General features: G+C 38.5%; 1 protein-coding gene across 1 annotated transcript; it reads right to left on the bottom strand.

The window, feature by feature from the left end:
• Nucleotides 1-452: 452 nt before the first annotated feature.
• smg9 (SMG9 nonsense mediated mRNA decay factor) lies at nt 453-9,149 on the bottom strand. The gene is made up of 14 exons (XM_060870846.1): nt 8,930-9,149; nt 8,675-8,831; nt 8,509-8,583; nt 8,062-8,287; nt 7,578-7,675; nt 7,288-7,400; nt 6,536-6,647; nt 5,402-5,497; nt 4,984-5,069; nt 4,016-4,122; nt 2,515-2,622; nt 2,173-2,298; nt 1,661-1,805; nt 453-1,180 (listed from the first exon to the last, which is right to left on the bottom strand). Exons 2-14 carry the CDS (start codon nt 8,816-8,818, stop codon nt 1,102-1,104), a joined length of 1,515 nt encoding a protein of 504 aa, XP_060726829.1. The 5' UTR covers nt 8,819-8,831; nt 8,930-9,149; the 3' UTR covers nt 453-1,101.
• Nucleotides 9,150-14,171: the final 5,022 nt, after the last annotated feature.

The raw sequence follows: 14,171 nt of genomic DNA, 5'->3' as shown, positions 1-14,171 counted from the left end.
ACCAGAACAAGAATCTGAGGCTACCTTGGGCACATGCTCATCTAAACTGAAGAGCTAAAGACTATAAACATTTAGGCTAGTTTCTGAATTCTGGCTGCAATGTAGGGTGGGGATTTGGCATTAACGGCATAAATCTATGGACCAAAACTTATTTTAAGGTAACCTTATTACCTTGGTGGTGAAGTAATGTGGTGTTGGGAAGTTTCCCTGGCACACACTAGACCCACTGTTAATACACATCAAGCTTTATCTAAAGGCAGCTTATTTGATTATTTGTTACTAATCGCATGCATCACTTTATGGACACAATGTTCCCATCTTCTATTGGCATGAATCAGCATAATACTGTAGTTAAATGAATAAGACACAAGGTAAAATGTTTTATAACTTCAGCGTTGTTATGCAGCAGATACACTTGTACCACAATTGTCTTGATCACGACTTGTCCGCAATTTGTTTAATTTCAGTGCTGTTTTATTAAACATAAAAACTTGTTTCCATACAAAGTAATCTTACAACCTACATTTTAAATTTGTTCATTTACAGCAAATAAATAAGTGGCATAGTGGCACAGTGGGTAGCCCTGTCACGTCAGATCTCCAGGGCTGGTCGTCTGATCCTGAGTTCGGGTTACCGCCTGTCTGGTGTTTCTACACATCATCTCGCTGTTTCCACATGGGTTTTCTTTCCAGATCCTCCTGTTTCCTCACACCATGCCAAGTAGGTGGATTGGCTAAGATAAAATGCAGTACAGTGCATGAATGGTGCCCAGTGATGAACTCATCTGAGTTATGGAGCCACCATAACAGACCAGGTTAGAGCAATAAATGTAAGAGCAGTGTGTGAGTGAAAATTCAGCGCTCAGCTCTTTTTCCCTTAACCTCTGATGTAGACCGCAACTGATGGATCAAATCCTACACAGTCAAAAAGTTGGCAGAAGATCCGAAATCCGTGCTCTATTTCCCTATTTATGGTAGATTAGTGTGTGTTCCTGTAGCTACTGTCTGAACATCAGGTGTTCCAATGAAGAGTCAGCCTTGGTCTAGTTGCTCATGACACCTTCATCATTGCTGCCATTTTCAGATATGTGTCCTGTGTGGTTCAGGACAGTAAGCGGCTGTATTCGGATAGTGCAGAGGATTTCTTTACCCCATCCCATATTCTGGCAGCGTAGTGGAACCTGTGCAGGTATAAAAAAAATCCACATACATTAACACACAAAAACCACTACATGAGAAGCCATTAAACTTAAGACTGCAAGCAACATTAAGTGACAACTACATGTTTCTATTAGCACTTAAACTGAAAATATGGTGTGACAATTATTTGTTCTCTTTATCAAATAGCATATTATTTAGATTTTCATTTCGTACTGGAACTTCTCAAATGGCTAAAAGCATTAAACTGTCTCAGTTATTAGCGAAAAGGCAAATAACAAAATGACAGCGTCTGGTTTAAGAGCCTTGGACCCTAATGTATAATAGTTATTTAGTAAAAAAAATTAAAATCTGCTGCAAGATTAAAATAATGATGCTTAATAATAAATAATTCCCTCCATGACTATATTGACGTTTTACAATACCTGCAAATTTTTAATCATCTGCATGAACCGGTCACAACAGAAATCTAAATTGTCTATTTATCTGCATTGTTTGATTACCAGTTTTTCTCAGTGAGGATGGTGTGGGAAAGTTGATTGCGTGGCATGGCCAGGACTTGGCTACGCAATTTGGACATCAGAGAGGAAAAGCTTGGGTGGCCTTTGTAGCCAGGCAGCAGAGAGAAAAGAGGAGTAGATCCAGATCCTAGTGATTTAAACACAACACACAAATCATCAGCTAAAGGTTTAACACTGTGTCGGCAGTGTTAAGAAACCAAGGATGGAAATCAGTTTCAGATCAACAGAAAAGATCAAAAGAAAGCATGTAATGTTAAAAAGTTATCTAGAGCAACTTTTATTTAAAAAAGAAAATAAAAAATAAAAAGTGGCAGCAATGGCAGATTGATGGTGCTGAGCTTCGAACTCACTGATCACTAATCCAACACCTTATCCACTGAGTTGCCACTGCCAATATAACAATATGAAAATCTGGTCACTCATATTACTGTCAAACATTCACCCATGAATTAACACAAGTTATAAATAAAAAAAAAAAGAAAAAATCTTCAGACCTGCTCTTGTCAAAGCGTCATCTCCATCATTCTCCAAAATTGGCAAAAGGAAGAGATTGACTTCATTTTCAAGGTAGTCCCGACCCAGTCCAGGGAATATATTACAGTCCAACATGGACAGCATGCCTAAGTATCAATATCACAACATCGGCAGAGTCAGTGAGCAAAGCATCAAATAATGATAAATACGTTTTTCACAGGTCCAAGATACAGCTGCGTATCATTTCCATGTAACATGAAACCTTAATAGAATTTCTGGAATGTAAAAGTAAATGCTAGCATTTATCTGTACAGAATCTTGTACAGAGATGTTAGAAGTGCTAAGAAGCTTTCTGGACGAACCTTTATATTTCAGGTGGGAGTGGGCCATGAGCTTGTCCACAACCATGTGCATATCTTTCAGGTTTCGGGGACAAAAATCCTCCCTTCTTGCTTTGTTCTGTAAGAAAACTACAAAACACAGTGACACCAAATGTGCAGCTTGAGTCGTTTATTTATTGAAATGAATAGTTTCTTTTACTCAATATTCTGGCAGTCACAGTCAGTATTATTGGCTTTTCTTTTACTAGTTGGATTGATCAAAATGAAGTGGAGCTTTAAAGATGCTAGCCAGATTTAAATGACCTTTTACAAGTAACAGGATGAGAGGACACCGTAGCTCATTTCTGACTTTTTATCAATGGCACAAGCACAACCTGGAACATCAGACACGTTCTTATAAAGGATAGCGACTATGGCCGAGTCGCTTCGTGCACAGCGATTATATACATGCTTGTGATTGTATTAATATGTTCTTAACTAGCCTAATAGCTGGTAATACTTTATTACATCACCTTAGCGACCTATTTCTCTGATCTCTGGGCTGAACAGACAGCTTTCACTAGCCTAGCCTGGTGGACTAGCTAATGCATGTCTGATTCACCTGAGCTTTATATTCTAAAGTGACATTACAGTACACAGTCAGTTTTATCAGCTCAAGCTAAATTTTACTGGCTGACAAAATGAGCTGCTGCATTCAAACTCTGAGTGCAAGAAAAACAATTCAAGAGCATTAGTTATGCTAGGCAGGTTATGGCCTGAGTCCATATTCATAAAGATTTTAAAATTGAGGCATTTTTTAGTAATTTAGTCATTCGTAATAATCCTAATTTAGTATAAATATTTCTAACCAGAAATCTTATCTCACGAGTGATCCAGGATTCAAGGAAAATATACAAAAACTATGATCATAGAGAGGAGGCAGGGTCTTCGCTTTGTCTCCATGTTAAGATAATTGAGTCTATATAATGATGTCTGTGACCAATCATATTAGAGATGCTCCAACATCTGTATGCTATAATTGTAAATGTAGATAGAAACATCATAGCGCCAAATTTCTGCTGCTATGGCATCTGTAGATATGCTTACATCCCCGTAACAGAGAAAAAATGCAGTATCGGCAGAATATATATATATGTGGCATTTCTGCGCTGTGTCAGAGATGTTAACTCTAATATGATTGGTCACAAAAATAAACCACGGTCTAATCTGTAGCATCTTATTACCTCCCTATCATTATTAAATTTTCCCCTGCTAAAGAAACTCTTAGACCGCTTAAAAGTCCTACTCACTACTCCTAAGACTTTTTGACCTTAGGAGCTCTTTTAAGGATCAAGATGCTTTATAAAGAACTTTTATTTTTACTAGGATCTTCTTTCATTTTAAGGGGACGTGCAAACATTTCTCTGAATTAAGTCACTAAGAGAAACTGTGAACACTAAGAATTTTCTTGAATACGGACTCTGATCTTTGGCAGTAAAATAAGAACAAAGTTCTGATGTGATCTTGGTACAAGTAGGCTTACTTAGGTGAGGATAGTATTCTGAACCATCATCTGGTCCTGATGAACCAACACTATCGTGGCTGCCAGATGGAGTCGAAGGCTTTAGCATCTCAGCGGTTTGTAGAAACCTAAAGATCAGCAGAAAAAATGTCTCATGTATTTCCAAATGTTTTATTATCCACAGGTTTCTCTTTATATCAACTATGTCTGTATTAAAGACCTTTTTCAATGTTTCCATTATAAAACAAAAACAGATATAAAAGAACATTTAGGGCCTTTTTACATCTGGTCACTTCATGTGTTTTCTCTGATCCGACAGCTATCTGATTTGTTAAAACTGTTCCATTTACATTAGGCCACATAAATGCGTCTTGGCGAATCAGATATCAATCTGATCTTTCTATTCCTGCCCAAAATGCAAATATATTTTACCTCATTTCCGGGGTAATTGAAATGGAACACGCTTTGGTGTCTGCTGTTTTCAGAATACAATCAAAAAGAAGACGTTTATGCTACAAAAAACAGCATTTACTGTTTGCTGCATTTTCGCTGGCAGCAGCAGTGCATTTTAAGACCCAACAAGACTCCTGGGTGAAAGATTACTTGCGAGTGACGTACTTCCTTTTGGGAGGAGTATAGCGCTGACGTATGTGGCTTGTACAACCACATTAATTTACACCTGTCCAGTTTCATCTGAAATGCGTCCCAGACCACCTCCTGAAGTGGTTTGTACAATCGGATTTATATCTGTCTCGAAAACGTTTCGGAGGGCATTTAGACCTGGTCTTTTTACCATCGGATAGCTATCAGATCACAGAAAACGCATGAAGTGACCAGGTGTAAAAACCCCCTTATAAATCTCAATAATTAGAAACCCATTGGTGACCATTTGGGCTAGATATTGGATATTATATAGCACAATCTGAACTGAAGTAGTGCACCATGTACACAAGCATTACGGCATATCCTGAATAAAAGCAGTTTCTTACCTGTAGAGGTTGATGTCTGTGAACCAGTCCTGAACCACGATGACCACATGACACACAGTGAAGAGAAAAGCAGCTATCTGGAGCGACTGATTACATACCAGGAGACGATGAGGGAGTTAATAAACATACTTGTTACACTGCTCACACATTAATTCAGCGGCTTTCGCATACAGTTTAAGACAAATTTATTTAAGGAAGAAATATCACCTTTTTGTAAGTACACGTGAGAAATAAGAATTAAATGAGATTTATGACAGAAATATGAAGGCTATTTTATCTTCTACTCAAAATGAATCAAACACTCAGACATGAACAAAATTTTAAACAAAATCGGTTTTTAGAGCATTTCTTTTTTTTTTTTGTACCTTTTCAATATTAATTATTAATGAACAATATTTCCTAGTTACTACAGACTGACCTGCATCTCCACATACATGTGTGGCAGGTTATACTCAGGCGGCAACTTGCGGTCATTGTTAATGAGATGATCCAAGATCGAAGGGCTTAAAATTGGCTGAAAAAGAGCAAAGACAAACACATCTACTGTTAATACTAACACTTGCATGGTCATGTAGTCAGCCAATCATGTGGCAACAGAGCAGTGCATAAATTATGGCAATTAACGGTAAAAAAAAAAAAAAAAAAAAAAAAGTTAAATAATGTTCACCTAAAACGTCAGAATGAGAGAGAAAAAAACAAAGTATTTTCAGTCATTTTGACCGGGCCATGAGTTTTGGTGCCAGATAGTCTCTTGAGTATTTGAGAACCTGCAGAAAACCTTTTTCTCCCCACCCTCAGACATCAGACTCTTGTTTAAACTTTAAAGAATGAAACATAAATGCCTTGTTGTGGGGAAAATGTCATCTCGAGACAGACTACAAGAGCAAGAAAGCAGCCACATGACAGCTACAGGTATTCCTGTGACCAGTGTGGTTCTGATTGATAAACTGACTGTTTAAAGCAGTAAGTGTGATGTAGAAAATATATACATCATATCATTTTCATCCTGCTCATCTTGAAACATCTATTAGCGGTAATACAAGATGATTTGCAGCTGAATCTTGACATCTTACAGCTCATCAGAGAGACATTTCTTTTTTTTCTTTTTTTTTTTTATAATTTCTTGGGACGAAATGAAGCTATTGTGCCACAACGAAGCTATTGTGCCACATGTGATAAAATTGGTAGTAGATTTCCAAAGTAATAATTGTATTAAGACATTTCACTGCGCATTAAACCCTAACCCTGGCCCTGCACCTTTTAGTGTTACAACTACTCAGCAGTATTTCCCGGGCTGACCTGGGTGAGTTAGAGCAAAAAATATAAAATAGGCTAGAAAGGGGGTTTGTATTATCAGTTAATCTTGGTTTATGCTTGACTGGAATGTAATAGACACCTCTGATATTAACAAAAAAAAAGTTAAATCCTCTCCAGGACATAATCACTCTGAGTAAAGACCACATAGGAGAAGAGAAGAGAGAGAGAATACAGTTAAATTCCGGTATCAATCAATAGACAATGAGAGAAAAAAAGCCAAGAATCTTAGACGAACCTGTGTGTCTAAGAAGATCACTCTTTCTTGTGTAATGTAGAAGTCGATTCCAGTCGTTTGATTGCCCCCTCGCTCTTTGATCTCCTGCGTCTGGGCCTTGAACACGTACGCCCTGCGTGGCACAAAGCACCGAACATGCAGTTAGATATGAGGAACTGTATTTTCCATGTGATAGGTATTAACAGTAACTCAATTTATAATAATCAGATTAGAAGAGATGCTGAAAGAGAAAAAAAAAGTGTCCAGTGATTTTGCTACTTAGACGTACAGCACAGATGAGGTAACAACCAACTGTTTGACATTGTGATATTGGGTATCTCAACAGACCAACACTGCACACTGCAAAGCGTTATAGTTCTGGCTATTTGGTTTAATATGAACTATAAGGTTATTCTGTTTAGTTACTGATAGCTATCTGGTGACTGTTTCTATTTAATTATTATTAAGGCTTTTAAAGATTATTTTACATTCCGGTTTGATGAACTGTACTTAAAAATTTACTTGCCTACATTCCACAAGTGAACAAATTAAATATAATTATTAGTTAAATGTGTTTTGGTTCCGTCTAAAGGTGTACTAACAGAGGATACTCTAACAATATGCACGCTGTATGAACACACTGCCAGGATTATTTTTTACAATACATTAAATTTTAAACAAATTTTTTAAAATACCAGAGAAATCCAGCTGTATTAATCTACAATTTAAAAATAAACCAGTCACAAAATAAAGAACCATAGTGTACCGTTTACCTTTGGTCTTCTTCAGGCATATTGGCTGAGAGGAGAGACAGGATGGTGGACTTTCCCATCCCCTGGAGCCCAATAACTCCCACAACCAGCATGTCAGTCTGGTCTCGCAGATACTAAGACAGAGAGAGACAACGCTAGAAATTAAGTTACATACAGATATATATAGATATAGATATACGTTTGTTTAAAAATGAAAGTCTACTATAATAATATACTAATAAACAATACAACTAACCTTCATCAACATAGTTACATGTTGACATATTAAAAATAAAAGTTCACAATCTTACCTCCATAGCACTGTCGCACCAATTCATCTGGTCATCCACCAGTTTAATGCTGTGCTTCATTTTCTCAGGGGGGAGGAGCTTCGTCTGTCCAATCACAGCTGCCAGTGAAAAAAAGAAGAAAAATATTAAGAACAGCGTTTGTCTGGAGACACGCAGAAAAGCAGAAAAATGGGCTGACACAGCAGGTCTATGTATATTTATGTATATACATTATTTTTTACTTATATTTTCATAGTTTATGTATATTTTTTATATAGTTTATACATTTATCTACGTATCTACTTACTATTTATCTACCTCCTTTTGGTTATTTTTTATCCCAAATTGCATTCCTTATGTTTGAATACTGGACAGATGCAAAAAGCATTTCACTGCATGTCGTACTCTGTATGTATATGTATGTGATAAAATTTAATTTGGATTTGATTTGAGGTCTATAAGTGTACGAGGGATAGAAAACATCTGGCATCTGAGACCAACTCACGATCAACAGCACAAGTAGATGCAGCCGAACCCATCCCTCGATTCTGGATCTGATACACAGGCTGCGTTGGACGCTGACCCTCCCTCTCCAGCTTTGCTGCTCCTGAGCCAGACATTGGAAGAGCAGCATCTGGTGTGGTCCCCGGTTTGCCTCCTTCATCTCTGGCTTTTATCAGCATAATCGGCTTCTCCAACAAAGTGCCGCTGCTGGCAGCGCTCGACTTTGCCTGAAAGGACACATGTTCGTCAAAAAAAGAGAATTATGGCTGTGTGTGTGTGTACCGGTGAGTTCCCAGGATAGGGCGCGTTTCGACTATGATCCCTAAACAAGATAATGCTCTGACTGTAATGAACATCAATACATGCATAGGGAACAGTTTCAAGTCTGACAAACAGATAGATAGGTAGTGATGACGTTTCAGTTTGTTGTTTTTTTCCCCAAACTCACCCTTTCTCCTGGTGGTTTGGCCAGGATGATGGGAGTTTTCTGAAGAAGTGGACCAGACGGCTCCTCGCTTCCATCCTAAAGTCACAGCAGAAAAAAACCCAAACTTACTGATTTAATATAACGCTCTGATGTAACGATTGAGTCACTATAATAGATACAAACATACTCTCCGCTCCCGTGGGCCGTAGTCTCGATCACGACTCGGTCCGGAGAGGTTTTGTCCAGGTGGTCCAGGCTCCCTGTCCCTGCGTCTGCGTCTCCTCCGTCCCTGTCCGTACATCCCGGGCTGGCTGTGACCCGACTCCGACATTTTACTACGTTTACTTACAAACAGACATGTAGCGGAATGAGTCAGTCACAGCTCTTATATTAACATACAAATCAGTTCAAACCTAATTTACCTGCCAATACAGTTACTTACTTGACAGTCAGAAGCTCTAAATGTCTTCTTGCTCTGTGTAATGTTATTCACGCAGTGCTTTATATATCCACTAGTGTTATTTACATCTCAACCATTTTAGTACATACTTAATATATTAAAGTGTTCAATATAAATATGAATTACTTAAAACAACAACATTCGAGCTCATTAGCACGCTGTACTTAGCCTACATATGCTAGGTTTTCCTGATCCGGGGAATACGCAACGGACCAAAATAAAGCGATGGTCGTTGGGAAACATCGGTTGGGTGTTTTGGGTTCCGGACAGAATTTGGTTCTGACAAGATCACAATTATTTGTATTAAGCATATGGCTATGTGGATTGGCTAAGATGTGGTTTTTTTTGTGTGTGTGTGTGCCCTGTAAACGATGAATACATGAACGAATCGCGACTCTGAATCAAATGAGTCAAATCGTTGAGCGTCATTCGCCAAAAAGATCCGATTCTTTCAGCTACCAAACGAACAGCGAGTGCTACGTCGTTTACCAGTGTTTACTTTGCACTGAATGTGATATTCATTCATTCATTCATTCATCTTCTACCGCTTATCCGAACTACCTCGGGTCACGGGGAGCCTGTGCCTATGTCAGGCGTCATCGGGCATCAAGGCAGGATACACCCTGGATGGAGTGCCAACCCATCGCAGGGCACACACACACTCTCATTCACTCACACACTAGGGACAATTTTCCGGAGATGCCAATCAACCTACCATGCATGTCTTTGGACCGGGGGAGGAAACCGGAGTACCCGGAGGAAACCCCCGAGGCACGGGGAGAACATGCAAACTCCACACACACACAAGGTGGAGGCGGGAATCGAACCCCGACCCTGGAGGTGTGAGGCGAACGTGCTAACCACTAAGCCACCGTGCCCCCACTGAATGTGATATCTGCATAATAATTGTGAAGGCACTGTAAATGTGCACTAATGTAATTATTCATTAAAATAGCTGAATGATTAGCTTCTTACACCCCAGGCCTGGCCTCACTAATGCTCTTGCACCAGGCAAATCACCATAGTCTACCATCTGTAATGTGATGGTCACCAAGCACATGTGGCCATGATGGTCAGGTGTACACCACAAATCTCCAGCTATACTGTGTATTTTTATACCATACAAACCGTATTGCAAGGGTATATACATATACTGTATATAACTTGTAACATGTAACAAACCAATTTGTGGACCTCTTGGACCATCACGCTTTACCGTGAGCTTGTTTTACATCAATCACAGTAACATGGTGTGAATGACCGTGGCATGACAGCATTATAAACTGCTCTGAGAGAGTAATAACTCTCAGAGCATCACACAACAATGCAACCTACTGCAATCTAGTGGCAAATGCAATAGCATCACACTTACACTTTTTCAGTTTAAATGTAGATTAAAGACATACCTGTTTAGCCACACATACACATAATACATCCTAGAAACTTGGGCTCCAATACTTCTGATTAAATGCACATCATCGTCTTGTGTTTGCTCATATTATGAACAGCAACTATGCTAATTCTTCTTCACTTGCTTCTGTTTCTACCTATCCTGTGACATGCAGTGATTGTGTAAGCTCCAGTTGTGTTCCGCTTCATGAAGATACGGACCTTTAATGAGAAGAGGCCAATCCTGTGAGGATCCTGAGGCATATAGAGATGTACCAGCTCCAGCTGGATTCTACTTCATGAGGATTTTGAACGTTCAAAGACAAGATGCCAACTCCATGTGGTCTTTGAGGACAACAAGCTCCTAATCAGTACACAACTGTCAGACTGTATCTGACTGTAGAAAGAACATTATTCATAATAACACTCTCCAGTTTTTATAACAATTTTTAATCACACGCTAATGAGGTTCCCTTTTGAGTCTGGTTCCTCTCAAGGTTTCTTCCTCTTCAATCTAAGGGAGTTGCACATATAATTACAAGTCTAATATTAATCTTGAACATTTGTATAATATTTAGTTTGTACTAAATTTCTTATGTTTTGTAAAGCTGCTTTGAAACAAAGTCCATTGTTAAAAGTGCTATACAAATCAAATTGAATTGAACATACAATTACTTATTAATGTCTACGAATAGAAATACACAGAATCTGTTTTTATCTTTTATGTTACATTCTTTTTCATTCACTCTGTACTATTTTCATACATTTTGTATTGTCTGGCAATTTTTTACTCTCAGTAAAGAGGAAAATGAGAATATTAAGTAAAAAATATGAAGCGTAGGAGGCTTTATTGTTACCATCTTTATAAAACAGGCAGGATTGTGTCGTCTTCTGTGTATCTATTACATAGCATTGGCTTCATTATATTTACACTCAGCATGAAAAAAGTCAGCTCCCATTTAAGTCTCACTGCAGTCCAAGATAAAATCAAGATGACTCACTCGGCCCTTCTCATCCTCATGAGTCAACAGACAACTTGTCTGCGAGATATTAGAAGCACATTTTTTTTTAAAGCAATAGTTATGTTCAAACAGTCCCAATAGTTACAAAGGCAATAATGTTAATGTAATGTTTTTCTATAACTTAAATGCCGTAGAAATTAAGAAAATAAATAGTCATTTTATGAATTTTTGTGATAACTAATAATCATTTTTTAAAGGAATTCTAATCTGTACTACAAGTTTGCTTAGCTTTACATAAATAGTTTTGGAATTAAAGTAGAAAAAATATTTTGAGAGTAGAATAATTTTCATTCAAAAACACATTCATATCGAGCATCAGAATGAGGAAAAGTGTGATCTCTGTGACTTGACTGCTTTGAGTATTTCAGAAACTAGATTTCCTGGGATTTTCACACACAATGGTGCAAAAAACAAAGAAACATCCTGTGAGGAGGATCTGCAAGCTGAATCACCTCATTGACTAGAGAGATCAGAGGAAAATGACCAGGCTGGTCTGAGCTGAGCTGAGAGGAAGTCTATAGTAAGTCTATTTACAAGCATGAAGAGCAGAAAATTATCTCAGAACCTTGAGATGGATGAGCTACAGCAGAAGACTATATCAGAGTCCACTCCTGTCAGTCAACAACAGGAATCTGAGGATATAATGAGCACAGGTTCACCTAAACTGGACAGGTTGTGGGAAGAAAAAAAAAACAGGTAAACTGTTCAGTTCTAGTTTTCTGATTACTGAGTTCGGATTTCAGTTACTGCTTAAATTCTGACATTCACTACTTGGCAGTATGTGGATAATGATGTGTACACCTGACCACCATAACCATATATGATATATTTGTGCTCTAGCATTAATTTCCCTTCGCTGAAGAGCTCACGATTACTATGGAGCCTGAATAAGCACAAATGCCCACAGCTATGGTGTACTTTCAGAGGTGGACTTGGGGTCAGCATGGACACTCTAAATGCTGTGCAGATACACAGCAAGCTGTTATGCACTGTGTTCTGACATGGGCAAGCCTTGGATGTCTGTGACTGGTCACAGGTTCACCTCACTGTCCTTCCTTGGACCACTTTTGTTAGGTCATAACCATTGCATAGCAGGAACACCTCACAAGACCTGCCTATTTGGAGATGACTCAATTTGACAATTCGGCCTTTATCAATGTCAGATCCAATGCTTTCCCATTTTCCTGCTTCAAATTTGTAACACCTGCTGCTTGATATATAACAGCCCTTGACAGGTGACACTATAACCAGATAACCAATAAATATCACTTCACTGGTCAGTGGTATAATAAAAATGTTTAACAAAGAGGAGTTTCATGTGAGGGGGGAACGGTGGCTTAGTGGTTAGCACGATCGCCTCACATCTCCAGGGTCGGGGTTCGATTCCCTTGTGTGTGTGGAGTTTGCATGTTCTCCCCGTGCCTCGGGGGTTTCCTCCGGGTACTCCGGCTTCCTCCCCCGGTCCAAAGACATGCATGGTAGGTTGATTGGCATCTCTGGAAAATTGTCCGTAGTGTGTGATTGCGTGAGTGAATGAGAGTGTGTGTTTGCCCTGCGGGTTGGCACTCCGTCCAGGGTGTATCCTGCCTTGATGCCCGATGACACCTGAGATAGGCACAGGCTCCCCGTGACCCGAGGTAGTTCGGATAAGCAGTAGAAAATGAGTGAGTGAGTTTCATGTGGAAAATAAGGTGTATTCGAATAATATTCTAGCACGTTCCCAGAACACAATACGTAAGGTACTGTAGGTCAATATGAAGCCGTATGCTGATACCATGCTAAACTGTCAGGCATCATATTGCTCACTGCTGGTAGGTCTGCCTATGAACACAATTTGTTCTCTGAAATTGATCCAAAATACAGTCAGATCACTCCATCAGATATACCAGCACTGCTCAATTGGTCCCACCATCTGTCAGGGTAAGAGGTAGGTATACAACAAGACTCCTTCATCCTGGGACCGATGTGGTGGAATGAACTTCCTCTAGATGTCTGAACAAATGAGACACTAACTATCTTCAAACACTAAGTGAAGACACAAGTCATTATCCCAAGTCTTTAACCGAGTGAACCAGTGTTAATGTATTCATTGATACTTCAAAGCACTTTTGTACATTGCTCTGGATTTGGGTGTCTTCCAAATGCTGTAAATGTAAATTTTAGGTGGTATGGAAATATTCCATATTTCTTGCCACCGCTTCACCTCTTTTCTATTTTCAGACTTCTTTTAGTATCAAAGCGAAAGCACTGAGGTTCTGCTTTCTCCTCAAAGCCAAAACACAACAGAGTAACAATAGTAACAGATCATTTCAAAACAGGACAGATTCATTTTCGCAAATAGAGCTACAGTTACCGGATAGTCTATTTTCTTACTGTCTGTCAGACGCTTAAATACGTGGAGCTTCACTTGTTTCCTGCAGATTAATAAAATTATTTTGAACTATATTTACATGTAAAAAAAAGTTTCAAAATGTTTATCACTATTAGAGGATTTTACTGAGATCATTTTTTAAAGTCGGATCTGTATTTCTATCTGTATGAGAATTAAATTCAACCTGCATGTCATTCATTTTTGTTTCAAAATCAACAATTTATAATATCAAATGGTATGTATGTATATATATATATATATATATATAAAATAAGTGTAGAGTAATTGTAATGGAGACTAAGACTGTAAGACTGAATAAGGAGTTAGTTGTTACTTTTTCTCCTAATATGTTACTGAATTTTTCTTTCACCTTCTACATTTCAGTGAATTTTTCTTTTCGGCTGGAGGACGTAATTCAGTGTTCAAACGTGCAATTCTTCAG

Source organism: Tachysurus vachellii, chromosome 5 (assembly GCF_030014155.1).
Source record: "Tachysurus vachellii isolate PV-2020 chromosome 5, HZAU_Pvac_v1, whole genome shotgun sequence".
Lineage (NCBI taxonomy): Eukaryota > Metazoa > Chordata > Actinopteri > Siluriformes > Bagridae > Tachysurus > Tachysurus vachellii.
This window is presented reverse-complemented; position numbering and strand designations above follow the sequence as displayed.